The sequence below is a fragment of the Zonotrichia leucophrys genome, chromosome 1 (assembly GCF_028769735.1).
Source record: "Zonotrichia leucophrys gambelii isolate GWCS_2022_RI chromosome 1, RI_Zleu_2.0, whole genome shotgun sequence".
NCBI classification, from domain to species: domain Eukaryota; kingdom Metazoa; phylum Chordata; class Aves; order Passeriformes; family Passerellidae; genus Zonotrichia; species Zonotrichia leucophrys.
The window spans coordinates 95,254,928-95,278,074 of NC_088169.1; the positions used below are offsets into that span (position 1 = coordinate 95,254,928).

General features: G+C 47.8%; 1 protein-coding gene across 8 annotated transcripts; it reads right to left on the bottom strand.

The window, feature by feature from the left end:
• Positions 1-304: 304 nt before the first annotated feature.
• Positions 305-22,449, bottom strand: ZNF384 (zinc finger protein 384). 8 transcript variants are annotated; one of them, XM_064723429.1, is made up of 11 exons: positions 22,290-22,449; positions 21,854-21,902; positions 20,748-20,937; positions 18,019-18,085; positions 17,653-17,893; positions 17,009-17,330; positions 4,849-5,073; positions 4,017-4,199; positions 3,148-3,226; positions 2,172-2,330; positions 305-2,023 (listed from the first exon to the last, which is right to left on the bottom strand). In XM_064723429.1, the coding sequence occupies exons 3-11, from the start codon at positions 20,798-20,800 to the stop codon at positions 1,748-1,750; spliced, it is 1,605 nt and encodes a 534-aa protein (XP_064579499.1). In that variant the 5' UTR covers positions 20,801-20,937; positions 21,854-21,902; positions 22,290-22,449; the 3' UTR covers positions 305-1,747. The 8 variants fall into 8 exon arrangements, with proteins under 8 accessions (XP_064579499.1, XP_064579491.1, XP_064579524.1 ...); XM_064723421.1 differs by having other exon boundaries at positions 22,234-22,294; XM_064723454.1 differs by having other exon boundaries at positions 18,019-18,089; positions 22,234-22,294.
• Positions 22,450-23,147: the final 698 nt, after the last annotated feature.

The following is a 23,147-nucleotide window of genomic DNA, read 5'->3' on the forward strand; positions in this document are numbered from 1 at the left end:
CTTCAAGCAGCCTTTTACACCAATTTATTTCTATACAGGGTGGTTAAAAAAAATAAAATAGAAGCCCCTATTGGTTGTTCATACAGAAGTCTGGGATTCTATAGGCTTTGGGTGGGTGACTGATTTTAAAACCCAACAACACATGCTTTTTCCCTTGCCTTCTCATTCTCTTCCAAGTCAGCCTCCATGATCCAAAGAAACTAATAAGTAACACACAAGACTAGCAGTCATGTGGACCAATTAAAAAAAAAAAAAAAGAGGAAGGAGAATTGAAGACGAAGAGAAAGGGAAAAACAAACGAAGATTGAAAATAAAAATTCGCCAGGATAATGCGTTTTATAAACACAGAGATAGAAACAGTTACAGCAAGGACAGAGCGGGCCAGGGGTGGGAATAGATATTTATATATATATATATATATAAATTCAAGGGGCCTTCAGTTTATTCTTGTTGGCTCCCCCTTCTCATTAGATTGGTCTCTCTGTGGGGATCTTCATCCCCTTCTCTCCACTGTCCACCTTTTGGGGATTCTCTCCCATGACCAGGGTCCAGAAGAGGCCACCACTGCCATGTGAGTCCAGCCCGTCTTGGCAAGAGGGAGCCTGGGAGAGCACTCTGGCAAGAGATGAGCAGGAGAAGCTAGCCTTTCCCTGCTTCCTGCCAGCCCCTTGAAAAGACTGGTCTATTCCTCCTCCTCCTCCTCCTCTTTCCCTTTGGGAAACTGGGGGCAGGACAGGTATGTGAGTGTCAGAACTGCTGTCATTCCGCCTTTCAGGAAAGGGAGTAGAGAGAAGGGTGATGATTATTTTGGCAGTCTCTTACCCTCCCTCCAGTTGCTTTTTGGTTTGTTGTTGATGCCTGTAGGCTTTTCTGAGGAGGGGAAAAGCAGGAGGGAGAGGAGGAGGAGTACAGGCTGCTAGGATATCATCCACAACAGGCAGGAAGGGCAATGAGCAGGAGCCCACATTCCTATGGGGCCATTGTGCTGCTCAGACAGCTGTGAGAGAGAGGCAGGAGCCAGTTCAGACACACTCCTCTCTACTGCTCTCCACTAGGGGAGGAGAAAGAATGCAATACTCCACAGCCCTTAGGCAGTGTAGGCACCTGTCCATCCCAGAGAACATGCCTCACCTCTCCCCCCTCCACTGGTCTCACCTTCCACTCGGGAGAAGGTTTCTCCCATCCAGTCCTTGGGGCAGGACGAGCGACCCCTCCTCCCTTTCACAAGCAGGAGGGACAGGAATGGATATTTCTCTCTTAGACACTCAAGGCAATCCTCAAAGAACCCCATCCAGCTGTGAACCCTGCCACATTCTTCTGTGGCCTGCTAAATACACGTGTCCAAGCCCCCGTATATACAAGGGCCGTCTCTCCATCCCATCCACCATGCGTGTCACAACACGCAACCCCGCTTCGGACGCATCCTACAGTGAGAGAGAAGGCAAAACAGGGGCCTTTCTTTGGGTTTCAAAGGAGGGGCTCTTGCATGAGGAAGTGATCCCAGCACAGGAAAGGGGCTCTTGCACAAGGAAGCATCCTCCTACCAGGCAGGCTGTTGCACAGAAGGAGCACCCCCTTGAGACAGGCTGTTGTGCAAGGGGCTGCCATGAACAGGGTTACACAGCCAGGAGAGGCTGCTGCAGGAGGAGAGGCCGGAAACTGTTGCACGAGGAGGGCCGCTGCACAAGCGGTGCCCCTGGCACAGGCTATGCACAAGAGGCGTTCTGCTCCCTGGGTTGAGGTCTCTCTAGGAGCTGGAGAGGTGCTCCACTTGGATGGCGCTGGTGCTGACAGTGAGGCAGATGTCCTTGTGATGCTCTGAAGTCTTGTAAGGAGTCAGGTCAAAGGAGCACTGGGGGGGAGGGTTGGGTTGGTTAGTGTCTCCAGAAGGGCCCCCTGCTGCCCCCCCGCCCTGCGGCTGGAAGTGCTGCTGCTGCTGCGAGGCCTGGGCTTGTGCCTGAACCACCTGCTGCTGTGGGTCAGGGATGTTGTGTTTCCGCATGTGCTTCATCAGGTACGTCTCCTGCAACGGGAGGGAGTGCGTCAGAGAGGAGGGAACGATGCTCACAAGAGCCAAAGCCAATAGGGAAGGACACGGCAACTCAGGGGACCGCTCCCATTGAATCTACAGGAGCTGCTCCCTAGGAAGCCGAGCACTTGTGCACACTCACCGAGGTGTAGGCCCGGCTGCAGATGGAGCAGGTGTAGACCTTGGCGTGTTTCACCGTGTGCGTGGCCAGGTGCACCTCCAGCGAGGCAGCATCCGTGTACGCACGGTGGCAGTTGTGGCACTTGAAAGGTTTGTCTTTGTTGTGCTGCCGTCTGTGGGACTGGCGGGTGGCAGCAGCAGGCAGGAAAGAGAAAGCAAGCGTGAAGAAGGAAGCAAGTATTAGTACTGGAGATGGCTTCACCTCAAACACCCCCTTACAGCCAGGCCCCAAGCTCCTGGCTGCTCAGGAAGGTACACCTGGCTCCTAGCATAGGGACAGAACTTCTCCCTCCAGCCCACCACACCCTCCCCACACACGCCTTCCCCCTCATGCATACTAGGCATTTGAAGAGCAGAGACTCTTAATGTTCCACAACCCCCATCTTCCCAGTTTCCATGCAACTCTCAGTCTTTTCCTGGTCTCTCCTTTTCTGTCCCTCTATACATCTGCTCCCTGCATTTATTACCTTCAGGGCAGGATTTGCTTTAACTGCTTGCAGGTGTTTACAGCTCTTTGCTCTTTGGCACACTCTACAGTCCCCCTCCTCCAGGGTACTGCAACAGGACACACCACCTCTGCTTCCTATATCCCCACCCTTATGCCCTCCATTTCATTGTAAAACAAAAAATCCACCCAGATACCCAGACTTTATTGGGTGTAACATTTCACAAAAGTCTTGCCCCAGCAAAGTTAGAAAACTGCAAAACAGATGGAAGGAATTTCACTAAGGTCTCACCACTTTCGAGTCAAGTTAATTTTACAGGATGCTACTTTGGGCCACTACTGCTACAAGTCAGGAATCTCTTCCCTGCCCAGGCCTTCAATAGCTTTCTGCACTCTTTTATTCTCCTCCCAGCTGCCCCACTTCCTCCACCTCCTCTACCACTGGAACCCGTGCCAACCCCTGCCGAGGAGCAGGACACACCCAGCCCCTTACCTGCAAGTTGGAAAGCTGGGTGAAAGCCTTTTCACACCCAGGGTGAGCACATTTGTAGGGTCGGTCCCCGGTGTGGATACTGTTGAGGAGGAAGAGCACAAATCGGAGGCAGTGAGCAGACAGACAGGGCAGACTGCCAGGGCCTGCTGCTGTGTGAAGGGGATGATGTTGCCTCCAGATACTGTTCTAGCTGGACAAAGAGAGCTCTGCACAGCTCCCACGTCCAGTTAGAAGTTGAAGACAGGCAGTCAAGCAGATTTCAGAGTGACAAGGATTGGGGAGCAAGAGCTTAGGAACGCCTGGACAGCTCAGCATGTGAGCTACCTAAAAATGTACTGGGAAGGGGTCTGGAGGTCCAGGCTCCCTGTTCCAAACTCAGGAGTCTTAAATGACCAAGAGAAATCTGTTCTGTTGCTTCCACAGTACCAAGAAAACAGCTCTGTTCCCTCCAGGATAGACAAACCAACACTTTTCCTTTTAAGTAACAGGCTGAGTTTACCTACAGTGTTAACCTGTCCCTGTCCCCCTGCAATGCCAGGAGCAGCTTCCACACACTCAGTCCAACCCCCGTGGTGCCAGGCCGGGATCCCCTACAGCCAATGCCTCTCTCTCTATCGCTCTCTCTCTGTGCCGCCCGCGGTGCAGGACCAAGGATCCCCAGGGACAGCACGTGCCCACCTCAGCCCTGCCGTGGTCAGTGTCTCCTGCGCAGCCTCCACTCCGTCCACTCAGGTGGCTCACCTCCGTCTGGGGTGCAGCCGGCCGCATTCCCCGCCCGCCCCCCGCATGCTTGGCGCGCGTGCTCCAGAGGTGCATGCCGGCAGCGCGGGGGGACCAGGGCCAGGCCCCCAGCCTCCTCTGGCCCTTACCGTGTGTGCTGCTGCAGGTGGGAGAGCTGGCGGAAGGCCTTCTGGCAGTAGCGGCAGGTGTAGGGCTTGGCCCCCGAGTGGATGCGGAGGTGCTGGGCCAGGTAGGATGTGTTGGCGAAGCTCTTGGAGCAGTGAGGACACTTGTGCGGCTTGACAATCGCCGTGTGGAGCTTGGAGTGGATCCTGCCGAAGAGGAGGAGGAGCAGCAGCAGTTGGACATGACCGCCATCTGGCTAGTGCTGATGGAATGAGGGCACAAAGGGGGTGGGACAGCACCACGCTATCTGCTACGTGAAGGAACTCCGAACACAGCATGAGCTCTCTTGGTCTCAAACTGTGCTCCCCTTGGATTCAAGGGACCATGGTCTGTCTGCACCGGGGGAGGATCCAGAGAGAGCAACTATAGAGCTTGGACTGAGGGGCATTGGCAGAGCTGTGTGTGGGAAGCCTGTGGCTGAAACAGCAGGGGGGGCTGCAAGCCTGGACTTGAGATGTTTGGCACAACTACGCTGGGGCGACAGGGAACAGTCCTCCTATGCCTGTTCTACTCTCACACCGGCACAACCAGCCCTGGCTCCTGTCACAAAGCGTCACTCCGCTGCCGGCGCCTCTCCGGCGGAGCAGCGCTAACCTGAGCACATCCAGCCCCTCACAGCCGGGCACCAGGCTCACGTGTCCGGTACCGCCACCGCCGCTCTGCCGCGCGTACGTCCCGAGCAGCCTGCCACAACCAGCCAGGTCTGCCCAGGCAGCCGCCCACGGAGGTGCTCACAGCATGCTGGGATGACGGCAACATGCAGTGCAGAGGGCCCCAGCCTCCTCCGGCCCTTACCGTGTGTGCTGCTGCAGGTGGGAGAGCTGGCGGAAGGCCTTCTGGCAGTAGCTGCACGTGTAGGGCTTGGCCCCCGAGTGGATACGAATGTGCTGGGCCAGGTAGGAGCTGTTGGCGAAGCTCTTGGAGCAGTGAGGACACTTGTGTGGCTTTGTCTCCGTATGGGACTTGGAGTGGATCTGCATCTCCGACTTGGAGTAGAAGGTCAGCGAACACATCCGGCACCTGGGACCGGGGCGAGGGGAAGAGACAGGGTCACATGGGGGTAAGCCCCAATATGGATCAACTCTAACTGGATGGGATTCTCCACACTGAGTGAAGAAGGGGCATTTTCCCACTATAAGGTACTGGAGAGGTTTCTCCTGGGGTACTGCTTGGCTGTGAGTGGTTCAGTCCCAGGGGAACAAATTTAAGTTGGGAACTGGTGTAAGAGAACAAACAATACTTCACAGCCAGACAAGTGAAGGTGTTGGAAGAAACCAACTGGCTTGCAAGAGAGGCTGGGCAGCACTCTGAAAATTTTCCAATGGCAATCCTAAGGGGATAGGAATAATTCCCAGACAAAACCCCCACTTTGTTAATCTATGATTTATTTCAGTCAAAAAAAAACTTGGAAAACGTGGAAATCCCAGGTTATAGTCTGTATTAGAAGTTAATTCCATGTACTGTGAAGTCTGTGAGAGCAGAAATGGCCAAATCCACTTAACTCTGCCCCCATTTCTGGAGAAGACACTCAAATATTTAGGATACAAAATGCTGAGAATAACAGCAGTGCTGCTTTCCTAGTGGGTCTCACAAAGATACTCTGGATATCAAATGTGGTATTTCATTGGTCTAGTGGGCTTTCATCATTTCAGTCTTACTGATGTGATGCAAAATGTTTTGTCTGGGCGTTTGGATCCATCTGTTCCCATAATGATCAGAAATGTATTTGTGAACACACAGACTCTCTGAACAAGAAGAAGCAGTTGGCATCGCTCTGCTACGGATGCTGCTGTTAAAAACTGTTCCTCCACTACGACACCAGGCTGTTAAGAGAAGCTCGTACTGTTTTAAAGTTCAAGATGGTAAAAGCTTTTGTGGTTGTTAATTTGACAGAGAGATAGAAGCTGCATCCAAGTTCTTTCTTCCATTTCTTCCCCACCCCCCATGTGTGTCAAACAAGGGGCAGAGTAAAGGTTTATCTGAATTTAGGTTTTTCATTTACATTAAAGACAAAATAGAATCTCCACATGCAACTTCCAGGGTCACATTTGAGAGAAGAGATGCCAGCCAGAGGAAGGCTGGTTAACATGAATTCAGCGTTCACAGTGGTTTTGTCTGGGAATTTCTTGAGTTTTATAGTGTTTACAAAACTGCTCAGCAACAAAAGTCTCTGCAGGTATTACAAGCCACAGAGCTGATCCTGCTCTTCCCCATATCCATCTACTCTCAGGAGGATACTTCATTACATCTACTGTTGTGACTCTGTTGGAGCCAGAAGCTTTATGATGTGTGCAGTCTGATTAGCGTATGTCATGTAAGCAGTGTTTATCCAGCACCTACCTTCACTTCCACAGGCCCTTCCGAGCCACAGCTTGATTCCCAGCCATTTAGCTGGAAGCCATGCCTCCCTAGCAAGCACTCCAACACACACCTGTCATAACATTTCCCTCCTCTCCACCTTTGCTCTTTTACATTCATTATCATCTCTAACAGTTGTTCCCACGTGTCCTACCTTCATCTTTCTCTTAATCCATTTTAATTGCAAGCCTTAACAGAACATGCAAACTAAGTACATCCTTATATAAATCCCTCCTCAATACACACACACACACACCAATCCCTGCTGGAATCAACAAACAGAAGTAATTTGACTGTTTATCCCTACATCAATTAAAGATACAAGGAGTAAAAAGGTACATCAGCATCATCTTTTTTAAAAAAAGTAGCTCTTGGTTTATAAACCAAACTATCTCAAGTCACACAGTTTGTTCCAGACTTCCTGGAATGCTAGACTTGAATAGGGCATATGTATTCTGCAGTAATCAAGTCATGAGGACTGTGTGTCCTTGAAAGCACCAACGTTAGAAAAAATTGAGGTGAACACTGAACTGAAAAATACCTTTAAACCACCAAGTCCAGTTCCCTGCTACTGCAAGCAATTACAGCATAATCCCAAGCTTGACTTTTAGCAAGCTCCTTCTCAGCAGATGCTGACTTCCATTACTCTCAATTGAACCCCGTTCCACAGCACTGGCCCTCTGATAAGGAACCATTCAATTGAGAATAAGCTCCCAGTGTGATGCTGTGCTAATATGGCTCACCAAAACAAAGGGGAATAGCAGGTATCCTTTTTGTATACAGGAGGGGAGCAACTGCTCCTGCCAACAGCATGTCTAATTCTGCAGTCAATGTCCTCAACCATTACTGAAAAACTCACACGGGCTCAGCAAACTTAAAGAGTGATGGCATGTGGAAAATTGGCTTTGCAGGAAAGATTCAGTGACTCCAGTTGATCTAGGTTTGGAGTAAAGCTTAAAAGATAACCTGGTCAACAGCCAAATAAATCTATGAAGGGAGAAAAATATCAATTACTAGGGGCTTATTTTATGACTAAGTCAGACATAACAAGGAACAACAACTGACACTAAAAGTGGAAAAAAGAGGAAACTTTTCCAACCAAGAGAATAATGTATCTGGAACAAGGCTTGGGGCTACAATATGGTTTCAATCACTTGGCCCCTACAATCAGCATTCTGAGAACCCAGGTACCTTTCTAAGGGAAATACCCTTCTAAGGGTTTTGCTCTAATTTAAAGAGAATGCTGGGCACTAATCTCTTCTGTGCTATACACAGGACTCTATATTTTAAATAGTCTATTCTGTTCTGAAAAATTAATGAACTTTACAGTGCCATCAAGTCCAAGCAGTCCCATGCGTTAAATCTATAGTACCATAAAGTCATCAACTTTATCTTCCATAACTCCTGTGCACCCTTTCCTTTACTTATTTGCTTTGCCAGCTATCGGCCTTCGGGTCAGAAATTCTCTAAAATAAACTTTATTGAAGAGAAACAGACTGCATGTCCTTTTCTATTTTCAAAATAAAATTATAAAGAAGTTTTCAAAACATCACTGGCACTTGCACGACAATGATAAATCTGATTATTAGGCCTCAACAACAATAACAGAATCCCCCAAAACCCTAACCTCCCCCAAACCCCCAAAATCAAAACAGAACCCTCAAACAAACAACCTTCGTTGTCTGAATTGAGCAGCTATAGACATTCTGATATTGTTTTTCAAACAACATTTAGAATTAAAATATTGCAAGAACTCATTTTCTAATCATCTAATTAGCATCAACCCTGAGAGAGCAAGAATGTTATGCAGCATTAACAAATTCATGAGCCTTATGAGTTAAAAAAAGCCCTGGAATATAACAGAAAGCTGCATTTCAGAATTTTATATTGTGTGGTATCAGGCTTTTTCATGGGAACAAATGATCCATTTAATTAAGGGCTTTGCATTCTGCTTCAGACAACATCAAATATTAAAGGGGAAGATGCAATCAGCCCTCTAGTGGGCAAATATGGATTCAAAAAAAATGTTAAATCTATATGGATAATGAGAATATCCCATCTGACACTAGCAGCATTTCAGTGCTCTACTTCAGTGAAATTCTGGCCGGGGAGAGGAAAATAGGGAGTGCTCCTTAGCAAGCATGAATGAAACACTATATGAAATAATTGATTTCTACCCCCCCTCTGTTTAATATCCATTTTTAATAGTCTCCCCACTGTGCTTCTAAACTACCCCTCCTTTGGCTGCATTCTTTCTGACAGCAAGAAACAGAAATGACTGCAGCATTCCCATTGATGGTGTGACACAACATCCCCTGCAGCTCCTTGTTATGGCTCTGCAAATTCAGACAGCCTCGGAGAAAATATCCTTAATAAAACAGAGGTTCATATCAACAGTTAAATTAGCACTCAGCCATATGCCAGAGATCAAAAGTAACCCCTTCCAATGTTTACAATGCTTTCTTTTTTATAGGAAATAAAGACATTTAAAAAAATGTTCATGTTAGACAAAGACACTCAAAAATCATGAAATGCCAGCAAAAGGTGGATGTACAATTCTAATTCTACTCCCATATGAAAGTCATCACAATGAGTCATAAAGAAAATGATGCCTATAGCAACTAGACTACAACTCTGTGGCACACAGTGCTGTATTTTTTTCCACTTTTCATGGAATGTTCCGCCTCATTCATCAGATGCTGTTAGGAGATAAAATGCCATCTGAAATACCAACTCATAGTAAAATTTGCCCAACATGGATTAACAGCCTTTTTCAATCAAGTGCTTAATTAATCAGTATCACAGTTGTGAAAACTATGTAAGCTTTATATGGCTCTGAGAATTCGAATTCCTAGTATCTACTGAGAGTAGTCTTACAAGTTAATTGAGTCCTTGCTCCTTCTGTTAGGCTACATATACAAGTTAGACCATCAGTAAAACTAGAATTCAAACCAGGAAAGTCTGAAGTTAGACTAGATGATAAGTTTAGGCTGTCAGAGTCAACAGTTCATTTAAAAAGGAAGGAAATGTCCTGCCTTTGCAATGCAGAGTTAATGAAGTAACTAATGCAAGCATAGCATAATAATGGATGCACAGTTCATGATAAATGCTTGACCCTCACATTCCCCCATTTTTTAAGCTGAAGTTGAACACTTTCTTGTTAATATTTTGTAAGAGGAGGGGAAAGGAGACAAAACTAACATCCAAGATACACAGGTACACTTGGGAAACACCCAAATAAAGCCAGTGAGTACAAAGATGCCAAATGAAGGCACAGGAATTGTATCTCTGCTTCCACACTGGCACACCCAGCATCAGCTCCTACTCCAAAGCCAACACTGTGCTTCCACTGAACAGTTTACACTACTGGACTGTGCAACAAATCTATCAGCTATGCTCAGAGATCTTGGTCAACTTACTTCCACAGTCCTTCTGTCACTGGTGGCTCGGTAAGGCTGCAGAAGAGCATACTCCCATATAGTGGCAAGGCAAAGAGCAGTTCAAAATGCTCTCATCATATGGCACTTTCCCAGTTCCCAGATTTGAGGGTATTCCTGCATTTTGTCCATTTTTCCAAATGACCCTAAGAATACCTGACCCAGAATTTTGTGGTATTTCAGCATACTTCACAAATTCCCTGTGTTCTTTTAATGACTCAATCATTTATGCTTTCAACAGCTGCACCTTAAGCCTTTTCTGTCACAGTCTTGCACTGGGAGCTTTCATGATGTCACTTAATTCCTGAAAGTCTTTTTCACAGTCATTGCTTTCCAGGATACTGCTCCTCCATATTCCTTATCTTTAGGCCAGAGACATTCAATAGTCCAACAAAACACTTCTGTCTGATAATGTTTGCCATTGTGTCCCAACATCTGGGCCTCAGTCCCTGGCTGCTGGAGACATCATGCTGTCCCAAAAGGCTAAGTCTTCCATGGGACTGTATTAAAATACATTTTGTCTGAACAATTAACAACCACATAAAGATCCCATTTCTTTACAGCTATCCACCAGCATTGCTTTTATCTTTAGGTTATCAGCCATGACTTTCTGTTGACCTCCAAATCATTGAACATCAGGCCTAAGACATTGTCCACCAATTTTTGAAATCAGTCACCATTAGCATAAAAGACCAACAAAACAATAAAACAAAAGAATGTGCTTCCCACTATAGTGATAACATGCAAGAGCTAAAATATAAAGAATACAAAAGGCCCATTAGAAAGCACTAGGAAATTTGGAAACATCAGGATTAAGGTCATCCATGTCACCATAATTTGGCTCTGCAATGCAGGTGCTTTCTGATACAGCTTTATTGACTGTTTCCACAGAACTGCACTCTTATTATGTTGCACAGACAGACACTTAACAAGCAAGCATTCAGCTTTTTATATCACCACTCTGGACAGCCTTAAGCCTTGTCCAATTCCAACATGCAATTCCAACCTCATGAAGCAGATCACTCATCTCCTGTACCCACCACAGAAATATCAGTGCTCCATAAGCACTCATCTACCTCCACAATGTCCCTGGTTTATGCTTTGTAAGGGAAGGGAATCACAAAAGACACAGTGAAACACAGTAAGAGAGACGTACCCACTAATTCCAAGCAGCCAAACTGAAATCTGCGACCTCTTTTTTTTCCTTTAAAGGAAAATTCCTATTACATACATTCATATCACTGCTCCTATAAATTTCTGTGCTACTCCTATGAGCTGCAACACTTCTGCAAAGCAGAACAGGGTCTGACCTGTAACAGAGGAGTGTTCAATGATACTTGAGATTATGGTTTTGGGAACCCTGAATGTTAATTATTTCAGGGTAACTCTCTATGGTCATTTGTAGCCTAAGACAAATGCAAATCCACTGAAGATTCAACCTAATTCGTACTTGCACACACTTCAAGGCAAGATTATCTGTAGGGCTGCAGGATACCACAGCAATCTGTGGCAGAGGCAAATGTAATCAACAGTTCTTCATACTAGCAAATGCCTTCCCCAGATCATCCCCCTCAATTCCACAATCCCATGCCAATGCATTTTATTTTCTTTTCACAGAATATTCCTTTCAGGTTGAGCAAACATGCAGGTTTCTGACAGGCTGTCATGCACCAATAACTAATCAAGGATGGTATCAAAGTGCCTTGACCCAGTAGGGCCAAATTAAGGTGTAATCAGACAAGAGGCACAAAATACAGTTTTAAAGTTCCCTCTCTCCCAAACTGAAACTGTGACTGTTCTCCTCATTTCCTTGCACACACTCATTCCATTGACAAGTAACATGCCAAAATTAGAATTTGTGACTGCAGAACTTCTCCTGTCAATCCCTTCTGTTTGGCACTATGAGGAACTGCCAAGGGAAAGCACATGCATGCACACACTCACAGTTACATCTCAGCAGAAGGGAGAGAACTTACCATAACACAAAGTTTTACCTCATTATACTCTCAGGCATGTGGCCAGTCAAATTGTCATTTTCTAAGCTCCAAACACTACATTTATGTACAAAGCAAGGATCATGTGTACAAACTGCATGAGCATATATAAATGTGCATGTGCAACAGTATTCCTTGGAGCTCTGAGACCATAAGACAATGCCAGCCAATCTGGAAAAGGGGTAAGGATCTCAAAAATGTGCAGCTGAGGAAAGAAGAGAGACTCTCTTGGAGTCCTCTGCTGAGGGAAAGGCTAATAAGCTCACCCTTGATTAGACATCAGAGAATCCACACAGGAGAGAGCCGCTGCAAACCAGGCATCATTAGTTCCGCTGCTCACGGAACCACTTGTTAAAAAAAGCAAACAGAAATTCCAACGTGTGGCATCACACTGACACCCACGGTGGTCATCAGCAATCTTAAAATCCACTGCACAGACCTCTGCCACTGCAGCTAAGATGATAAATGACAGCAACAATACTTTCTCACCTTTTTCTAGCCTAAGAGGGAGATGAGGTTCTTTGCCAGAGGAGGTCACATTCTTATGCTGACATCAAAGCCATGGCAAAATTTAGAAACACTGAGTTTAGTATTTCTAGGCTTTGGAGGGAATGTGGTCAACCTTTCTGCCTGACACTTCAAACTTAATTCCCCTTTTGCCCTTAGCCTTCCAGCCCAGAACAATCCCCTCTCCTGCAGCAATGCCCAGACCCAAGCTCTTTACTCACATGTCCCAGCCTCTTGATCCTCTACTGCAAGGGCACTTTGTTACTTCATCCCCTCAGTTACCTAACACTTATCTCTTCTTGCTCATGTTTCTGTGTCTGTCTACATCCCATACTCTTGTCCCTCTCTGTTCTGCCAGTTCTAGGAACCTCGTTTTCCAGCACCTAGCAGGTCTGGTTCTTTCCTCCACCCCTTAGTGTTGGCTGCTTATAGCTCATTCTGGTGCTAGCTCTCCCCTCTCTCCCTTGCATAGAGGCTCCCCATCACATCCTCTGCTGCATTCCCTAGTTTGTAGGCTCTTGTCTTTTCTCTCCTCCTTTTTGATTCCCATCTCTACCAAGTTCCCAGATTTCCTCAGCAGAAACAGCTCCAGTCCCTGTCCATGCCTCATTCTCATCCCTACCATGTTTGAGCCAAGCAGTGTCTTCTCACGCCTTGCTGTTGTGCCCATCAGAGATGGAGGTTATTGTCCACACTGGGCACTAGAGACCCCTTCTGAAGCAGAAGGAGGAGCAGCTGTGCCTGAAGGAAAAGCATATTTGGCCCTACAGTGCAACTCTAGAAGATGCAGAGTTGCAGAAAGAGTAGATATATAGTCCAGCCTCACTTCTCCAGAAACTGAGAGAAGTTAGGCTGTATTTGTCTCCTCTGTGGAGATGGACTGTCTGCTGAGTGCCTGGAGTGGTGCAAGCCTCAAGAAGCCTCAAAGAGAATATTTCCTTCACATATATCCACCTGCAAACTAGAAATCATCTCAGAGCATGCTTAACAGATTTTTTCCAAGCTTAAAACCGGCCAAATTCAACAACATTGTCACAGACACGTGTGACTTACTGAACTCATAGCCACCACATTACAAATTGATTCAAAACTATGGGAAGTTCACTAAACAGTAATGCTAAATCCAAACAGGCTTAAAACAAGACATGTCTGAGAAGATACCCACCTGCTGTATTCAAACCACCAGCTCCCCTTGTATACATAATTTGCTCTCTAATGAGGGTCTCCATCCAGCTTCCTCACCTTCTGCAGCTCAGTTCACTAAGGATTCTGTACACTTTTGCACCTTGGACTCATCTCTGAATTTTCCTACGTCCCTCAGCTGCTTATTGTCTCCCAGCTTCCTTGCTGTTCCCCAGTGAAAGTAAGGAAAACCCAAAACCTGAAGTGGAGAAGACAGAGCTTGTTGATTACGCTATGACATGAGGCCCTTCTCAAGCCAAGAACCTTTCTGCTGGTATCCAAGGCTCCAGAGCACAGCCTGCAAAACATTCCAGATTATAAACTGGTATTCATCCTGGATTTTGCCTAGCAGTGCCTATACAGAGCTCTCTTCCTCTTACAAAGAAACTGCTTAGAGAACTGTCAAGAGAAGAGAATTGATGATCTCGCCCAGAGCAGCTAAATCACCTTATCAGTCTTGTCCACTGATCACATCACACCACAGACTTCTAAAAGTGCACAGGTACCACACCAGACTAAAAATCAATCTACTGTATCCAGGACCTGTTTGCTGCCTTTTCCTCAGCACCTTTTAAAGCACTGGGAAGAAGCCACGTGTTCCACAGTGCCAGCATCTTTCTAGAAAGAGTCTTGATGCTGATCTCATTTTCCAAAGAAAAAGCAAATTCTACAAAGATGTCGGGAAGGCTAACAAAGACCTGATGATGAATCCAGACAAGGCTGAAGTGACATTACTCATGAAAGAAAATGCTTCACAGGACTGGGTTAGATGCTGTCCCCTGCAGGTGCAAGCATTCTTCCAGCAGCACAATGCAAAGCACCAAGAACTCTGCCAGACGAATCCTAAGGACAGACATCGAAGACCTGCAAGTATTGCCATCATTAGCAAAAGCCTCACAGCTTTTCTTACAAAAAAAACCCTAGTCATAGAGATTCTTCCACCACTTTCACAGCAGCCTACTAATTCACTTGTAGAGATGATACAGCAGTAAAACAGTTGCTGTTTGCTGGAGTGGGCATCTCTACATTTAGTAGAGAATGGGATGAGCTGCAGTACATGTATCAAGGTTTATGCTCCAACACCTCCCACATCTGCCTGGCTGTGCTCCTCATTCAAGGCCTTTCTCTGTCTTTATCACCACACTAGGAGTCAGGAATTACAAATATTAGCCACCTGCCCAGACGCTCATGACAAGAGAGCTCACAGAGCTCAAAATCAAAGCTTAAAAAAAAAATTAAATTTGACAAAATAATCCCAGGCTTTAGGAATTGGGTATTAAAAAAAAGAAAATAAAAACCACACTGATCAATATAGTACAACTCCTTCCAGGAATCTGAGTACATTATTCCCAGTGTCTCATCATGGGAATCAGTGAACTCATACAAATGTAGTCATATGAATGCCAAAACCAACTCCTCCTCCAGCCTGAGAAAGAAGCAGGAGTAGAGGAACCTCACCCACAGTCTTAATTTGGCTAGCATATGTCTGCACACTGTAGTGACGGGAACTACTGAAATCATCCTCTAGAACACAGAGGGATCCCAGCATTCCTCAAAGTTTTAACTTGTGAGTCTATTCATATGCATATTATAAATGATTTTACTATGTTGCACAAAGCTCTTCTCTCCCACAGCTCCAAGAGAAGATAGCGCTTTCCTTGATTTTTCCAACAATCATTTTTAGTTCCAAACTTGCACATGGGATGCATCATCCACAGAGCAGATCTCAAGGAGGGCAGAAGTACTCTCTCCTGAAGTACCACTATTGGGGGTCTCCAATTTAGCTCTCTCACATCTAAGCACTGCTCAGAGGAAGGCCTGCTTAGGGTGGGAGCTGGTGGAAAAGGTACCACACTCAGATTAAACATTAAAAAAATCTTAAACATTAAGAAATTACATGTGCCCACATATATACTCATCTGTTTTTTCCCTGCAAAGGCCTTTTCATGAGCTGTTATGCAGTCTATGCGTGTTCATAAAGTTTCTGCTGAGTCACTCCACCTGGTCTTGGGCATTTTTTTCCAAACTTACAAGTAAACAAGGAGCTATAATTAAAGCCCTGGTTCAGCTTTAATTCTAGTGTTCACTGCCAATTGTGTCCCCTGTAAATACATATTTAACAACCTAATTAGCAACCCAGACTGTAAGCAGCTTGAGTAGTGTGGATCTGTGGCTATGGCCCAAAATAAATGGTGGGATTACAAATAGCAAGCTACCTAACACTCCCACCCTTCCTCACCATACGCTGATTATATTTTCAAAGTGGAAAAACTGGGACATTGGCTAAGATAAAAAGGCTGATCCAAGCTCTGCTTTTGCACCCATTTAACTGTGTTGATTAAAAAAATGTAAACATTAAAAAAAGCTATAGTTAAAAGTGAAAAAATGCCTGGGGTGGGCACACAGATTCTATGTAGATGCCTCCATATTCCAAAAGCCTAATTCCAGAAAAGCAACTAAATCTGAACCAAAACAAAGAACATCTAGGATGATAAAAGGAAAACTGTTTGATATGGGATCCTGGGCACATTATAGGAAAGTGAGAAAACCTAGGGACCATCTCCTATTTCTGTTTCAATTTGGCTACTACTTTGCCTCTTATTTATCCTAATCATCCACCAGAAACACCTATCATTGAATCACCCAAAAGTGCTCCTGCTTCCTGCCTAGGACAGACCATCACATTTACTGCCTACCACTTTCTGCTCTGTCTGGTTCCCACCTTGTCTAAACACCCACACTGCTTATCCTCTGGTTAAAGAATTCCCTCCTATCTTATCTCTCCCTTCCCCATCACTCCTAAACTCAAGCCACATCCCTCCAAGCTCAGAAACCCAACCTCAGGGCTCAGAACTCTCCTCCCTCTTATCTGACACACTTAGGGCTCAGAAACACCCTTAATATTTAATTTAGAATTACATTTTTTCCCTTGTTTTGTTTGGAGTGCTGAGATAGAAGATCACATGGGACAATACACACAGGAGCAGACACTACCACCACAGTTCACTTCCTGCTCTGTGTGTCTCCAGTTTGCAGTCTTTACACTGGAGAGACTGGAGTTGTAACTGAGGAGCCCCCAGGTATAGCAGGGCTCTCAGCTACACCAGCAGTGCTGCAGCTGCACCAGCCAGCACTGCACTCTGCAGTACACCAGCCATACCAGCTGGCTGTGCCATCAAGGATGTAGTTTAGTCTCTATAACATCCTGATCATTAACTTATCTAGTAACATTAACAACTATATTCAGGAAATCAAGACTGTCCACTGAAAGAAAATCCTTAGTTTTGGTTCAACTCATCAGCCTGTAAATATTCCTGACCAGCAAGAAAACTCAACTCTTTCTGCAGCTCAAAGATTCTCTACTCAGAGACTCTTTAGGTACAAGGCAGAGATCTCTCCTTCCCCATGTAACCCTCTGAAGGGTTACACCCCCATGCCCATGCAATGTTACAGAAAAGGTTTCAGCCCACTCCCCACCTGTATGTCTTGCCATCCTTGTGCTGGTCCTCATCATCCTCGTTTGTCAGCACAAAGGGGTCGCTCATCTCTGGCAGCCCCGACTCCTGCAATCGTTTCTTCTTGCGGCCCCGGGGCGGTTTGGGGGCGACTCCCCCAGCCCCGGCTCCTTCAGCGAGGGTGGTTGTCCCTTTCTTGGACAGGTCTGGCACCACCTGCAGGGCTGCCTGGGAGCCAGGGGGGAGCGCAGAGACAATCATGGGAGCTGAGATGGGAAAGGTCTGGGCAGAGGCGGCTGTGGTCACCAGAGAACCTGACGGGGAGGTTATCACCAGACCAGGACCTGCAAACAAAGGAAGGTGCAGGAAGTCAGTTATTACATCTCCAATTATGTCCAACCTCCTTATCCCACAGAAACACCTACTTTTGACTACAACACAAACAGAAGGGTAGCTTCCCCTCCCAAAGCATTCCCAGTCTCTACTGCTGGAAGCTGAACTTCCATAAAGAGGGTGGGTATATGGAGTGCCTAGAGATTCACAGTGAAACCACACCAAAGCAAGCCACACCATCAGTAAGACTAGGAATAATCTACAGGCCAGGACCTCGTGTTTCCCCATCCCACGGTCCCCTTTGCAGCTGCCAAAGCCTTTGGAGTGCCCTACCTGCTGTCATGAGCCCAGCAGACTGCACTGGTACCACGGTGATGTTCTGAGTCACGGGGGCTTGGCTGTGTGGTGTCAGCTGCTCCGGCTTGGTGTCCGAGTCCATGGAGATCCCAGTGGGCAGCGCCACGGAGGTGGGCACTGTCAGCAGGGCAGGGTAGTGGGGGGGAGCCAGGCTGCAGCCCTTCTCTGTGGGCAATAGCTGCTCCTTCATCTTGTTAATGAACATGGTGTTCTCAATCTAAACGGGGGGAGGACAGCTCTTAGCACACCCTGGCACAGCTTTGCCCAGCATTTGGCTGAGCGAGAAATGCAACAGAAACACTCATCATAAACTCCTGAACATAACAGGCTGGGAGATCTCACCTGTCCCGAGACGGTGGGCACTGCTGGCCAGAAGTACGGGGAGGAGTTGAAATGAGATTCTTCCATCCTAGCTGGGCACAGGGGGCAAAAAGAAGGGGGAAGGGAGGAGGAATGGAGGATAAGGAAGACAGACACACAAACACACACAAAAAACCCATTAAACTCAAAGAGATTCCAACATGGAACTGACTCAGTCTAATGCTGTGACAGTTCCTTAATCTCCCCTGTCTTTCTTGAGCAACTTCTCCCCCCTTATGAGCTATCTGCCCAAATAAAAAAATTATTTTCAGGGGGAAAAGGTGCCTGTTATTCCCATGGGTTTGGGTCCATCTGAAATGCCCCTTGCCCAGTAGTCCTCCATGCAAAAAACAGGACTGGCTAGAAACCCAGAAAAGATACAAATTTTCCCAATTATCATCCACCCAAGTACATGGCATAAATGAAGTCTGTGCATCTGCAAGCAGGCAAATACAGATGAAAACTTTTTCACCATCACAGACAGTCTGACCCCACAGGCAGTGAAGATGTTGGACTTTGCCTGTCCCTCCACCCCAGCTCAACACTAAGGACCCAGATGCAGCAAAGGGACATTAGCATTATGTTACACAGGAAGAAAGACAGGCAGAGAGAGGGAAACAGACTTGCCCAAGATAACAGACAGCCACAGCAGACCAAGAAGTCAAACTCAGGGCTCCTAACTTCCTGCTACCACACCAGCCCCACTTTTGAAAGCAACACAGAAGCATCATTCTATATTCCTGCTCTCCTCCAATGAGACTAGCAGTAGGAAAATAACCTGATTCCCCTGCTCCTGAGATACCCTATTTCCAAGCAAGATCATGTAATGGCTCTCCATTGCCCATTTTCTTTCCATCTTTCCATTCTGTAGGAATCTGTCCCCAGCCGAGTGCCCACTGCTCCATCTCAACTCTCCCTGCATTCAGAGGATGAGTTAGACACCAAAAGAGAGTCTCCTGAGCACAGAGGTATAATCTCTTTGGGAACACCTGACTGAAGAAGCCCTTTCCTTTCTAATCTTTACATTCCTTTGTGTAATACCATTAGTGGACGAAGTTTGTTACACTTGCAAAAGGACTACTCAAAACCTAAAGAAATTAACAAAACAATATTTTCTGAAAACAGATACATCTATTCCTAAACAAATATGGCAAAATATGGTAGGTAAAAACTATGCTCAGAATACATTTGGCAGAGAGCACAACTACTGTAGGTTTTTCATGCAGCTACATGCAAACTGTCCTACTCATATTTCTGTTATGGTCTCTGTCAGTGGTCTCATAATTGAACAATATTGCTTCTGAAGGGTCTATCTCAATCCTCCAGGGAGCTCAGAGGGATGCCCCCAGTAGCATGAAACACATTACAGAAGTATATCACGATGGAATAATACATGTGGAATTGCTGTGTGTGAGCCAAAATGCAAAGATAATTTTCCTCTGTGTGGAGAAGCAGTATTTAAATGAACCAAATTACCCGATAATTTTGTTTTTATGAATTGCTCATGCAACAGCAAGGCCAAGAACTCCTGCATCACTCACTCACTGCAAATCAACCAATAAACACACTTAAGGATAAATTATTTACCTTACATTGGTGGCATGCAGTCAGACTGCTCGCTGCCTGACTGAATTACTCTGGATTTGCACCGCTGTGATTCAATCAGAGGCTGATGGGGCAACACTCTTACCTTCCTTCCTCTGCTTTCTTTTCTGAGCCAAATTAATTATTGAGTACACTGCCCACAGCACAGCCCTTTGCCTGTAATGCTTAATTACATGACTTTTTTCTTCCACAGGATGGGCACACATGAGGAGATAACACATCCTTGGCAACTGAGCACCACCTGAATCAAGAGTGGCATTTTGTTTGGAATTTCCAAGTTTGAGGTTTTTTGCTTGGTTTTTCTTTGGTTTTTAAAATAAATAAGCAGTTATTTGCTTAGCTTCTACATCAAAACCACCAAAGTGAACCTGACTGTCCAAAACCACAAAGTCTCATATAATAATAATAATAATAATAATAATAATAATAATAATCAGATGCATTTTCCAGAGAAACTTTGTAGTTGTCCAAGACTCCCTTGGATGCAACTGCAAACTTCAGGAGTTAAACAGAAACACGCCAATTTAAGCAAAAAGAACTCACAACAGCTTTCTTATTTAAAGAGAACAAGTAATAAAAGGCAAGTCCATTTCCAGATTCCAAAATCCAGACTAGCAGAGGCCAGGGCACTCAGTGGCTGCTTGTCTCCATCTTGTCTTGCACCAGAACTTCGGAGAGAATCTAACTTTTGTTTGCTCAGCTTAAAGTGTGTGCAAGTCAAACACGGCTCGTACTGATCCTTCAAAGGATGGCTACACTGATTTCATTAGACTCCCCTGGAATAAAATCCACCTCCCCATCCAAAAATCTCAATGCTTGAGCACATTGTCTACCAGGCCTCAAACTTCTGGCTTGAAAGGCTGAAGTGTGATGGAGTTATAAGAATGTGGAGGAGGAGAAGAAATGGTGTAAAAGTTGAAGCTTTCATGCAATTTCACTAGCAAGCCAGTCTTCCAAAGGCAGAAAACAAAGGTAAGATTCCTCCACCAACCTATTGGCCTAGTACCCAGAGCTGTCCCTCCCCTACCCCATTTTCAGGCTAAAAGGGTATTTTGAAAACATGCACCCCTATTGGCAGCCCCCACTGAGCCGCTGCTCACACTTACTTTACCAGAACTCTGCTCGTAACCCTTCCAATTGCTCTATAACTACCAGACATGGGCTGGAGCTTCAACCCTGCACCACAGCACGCTCCCACTGCAGGGCCTTCATCATCCCAGCTTCCACAAACACGCCAGAGATGGGACCTTCTTCCTATTCACCAGTCTAGTATCAGACAGATGCCAACGTACCCTCCTGATGTAAACCAAAAACACTTTCTGTGTACACACCACAAATGTACATACACCAAATAAACAACCGAGTGCACCAGAGAACTCACAAGGGACAAGGGTTCTGGAGTTTACATCTCACAGAATCACATACTTAACGTGCTGCATTTGTACTTCTTGGCAGCTCAGCACTTTAATCATAAACAGACAGGTAAAAACACGTGCAAGTACACGGTGAGATACGGGCTGTGATTCTGGAAGGCACAACCAAGGCTGGATGGGCAGGTATTTGTTCAGAGGTTGACTTTTAACACGGGTTTCTTTATTCTCCAGATGCCTGGCGTTTATTTCCCATTCGGCACGGAGTTTGCAGTCAACAAAAGGCCCCGAGAGCAAATGCTTGGGAACAATTTAGACTGTTGTTTTATGTCTGCCCAAGATCTTTGTTCAATGTCAAGGAGCTTTTAGGCTTAATTGCTGCAAAATACTAAGGATGCTGGAAGCCACACAGGCTGTTACAACAAAAGCAAAAATGCTTCCCTGGTAACTATAAGCACCAGAAAGTTCAAACGGTGTTACACCTTTAGAACAAGCGCATTTGAACACACATCAGGAATATCCCAAATGTACCGGGCAAAGTCCTGGACCCCAAACCCGCAGTCTACAAACACAACTTTGGTGCCGTTCCCGACACTTGCGCAGCCTCCACCCCGAGCGGGCGAGCCTCAGCTGGAACAGGTGCCTGGCAGCGGGCATTCCCTGCGCCCCAGCTCCTTCCCGGCGCTCAATCCCTGCTCCCGCTCCCTGCAGCCCAAGCGCCCTCCCGTTCCCAGCTCCGGGACCCGCGGCCCGTCCCATCTCCCATCTCCCGTCTCCTCCCGGCCCGCGGCAGCCCCGGCTGAGGGGCGGGGGTCACTCACGCAGCTCCGGGAGCTCCTTACCCCTCTCACTCTCCCTCCTCTTGCATTTCTCCTCCTTCCAGGGCCGGCTCTGCAAACAAACCGCCTGGGTTACCGGGGCGCCCGGGGCCGCGCATGGCAGCGGCGGGCGCTCCGCGGGGCCCGCGGCCCGGGGCACCCCGGCCATAGCGGGGCACGCACTCCCCGTGGGGCCCGGACGCGCCTCCTGCCGCGGCGGCCGAGGGCGGGGCCGGCCCGGAGCGCGGCTCCCCCGTGGCGGAGCCCCCGACGCCGGGACAGACGGGCGGGCGGACAGACAGACAGACAGCCCGCCCTCCTCCATTTCCGCTTCCAGATCGCCCCGGCCCCGGAAGTCTCGCTGCCCGGCCCCCCGCCCGCGGTCCCGCCGCCCCGCACATTACCGGGCTCCCCCCCAGCGGCGGCCCCGGCCCGGCTCCGGCGGCGGCGGCCTCCTCACCGGAAAGACAGCGGGGAGGAGCTTCCGGGTCAGGGGGCGGGCCGCGCCTCGGCGCTTCCGGGTCGCCGAGAGGAGCGGAACGGCGTCATCAGCGGTTTCGCTTGAAAACGGGGCGGCGGAGCGGCGGCTGCGGCCCGGGGGAGGCTGCCCGGGCCGGGGGCATCGGCGAGGCGGCCGCGGCCGGAGGTCGGGGCGGGGGTCGACCGCGCGCGCGCGCGCTTACCGGAAGCGCGGAGGGCGCCGGCGCGCGGGGCAGCCCGGGCAGGCGGAAGGGCGGAAGTGCCTGTGGCGGGCGGGCGCGCGGCGTCCCCGAGCCCGGCCGGCAGGGCCGCTTCCGGCCTCGCGGCGTCACGTGACGCGGGCGGGCGGAGGGGGGAGAGGCGGTCGCCCTGGTGAATATTCATGAGGCACCGTGAATGGGGAATTCGGCTGCTGACTCCGGCTCGGCGCGGGACGGGGCTGCTCCAGAGGAGTTTTCGCGAGCGCTGTGCCTGCCAGCGCCTGGGACGGTCCCGGCCCGCCGCGATGATCCAGGGGAGTTGTCCCAAAGTTTGGCTGCCAGCGCCTGGGATGGTCCCAGCCCGCGCTGGCTCGAGCTTTTCCTGGCACGCTGCTAAACGTGTTTGTCCTGCTGAGCCAACAGAACGGACTTCCCGCCAGCTGGCCTTGTGCCAGAACGGGCAAACCGGACCGTCTCACCGCCTGCCGGGAGCAGCAGGGTAGCCCTGTCCCGCGGCTCCGTGTGACCTCCCCCACACACCAGCTGTCCTTGCGTGTGTAACCCTGCACACCTGGCCCCGGCGGGGGCTGCAGCTCGCCCTCGTTCCAGGCTCTGAGCACTCCCTCTCACAGCCTCAG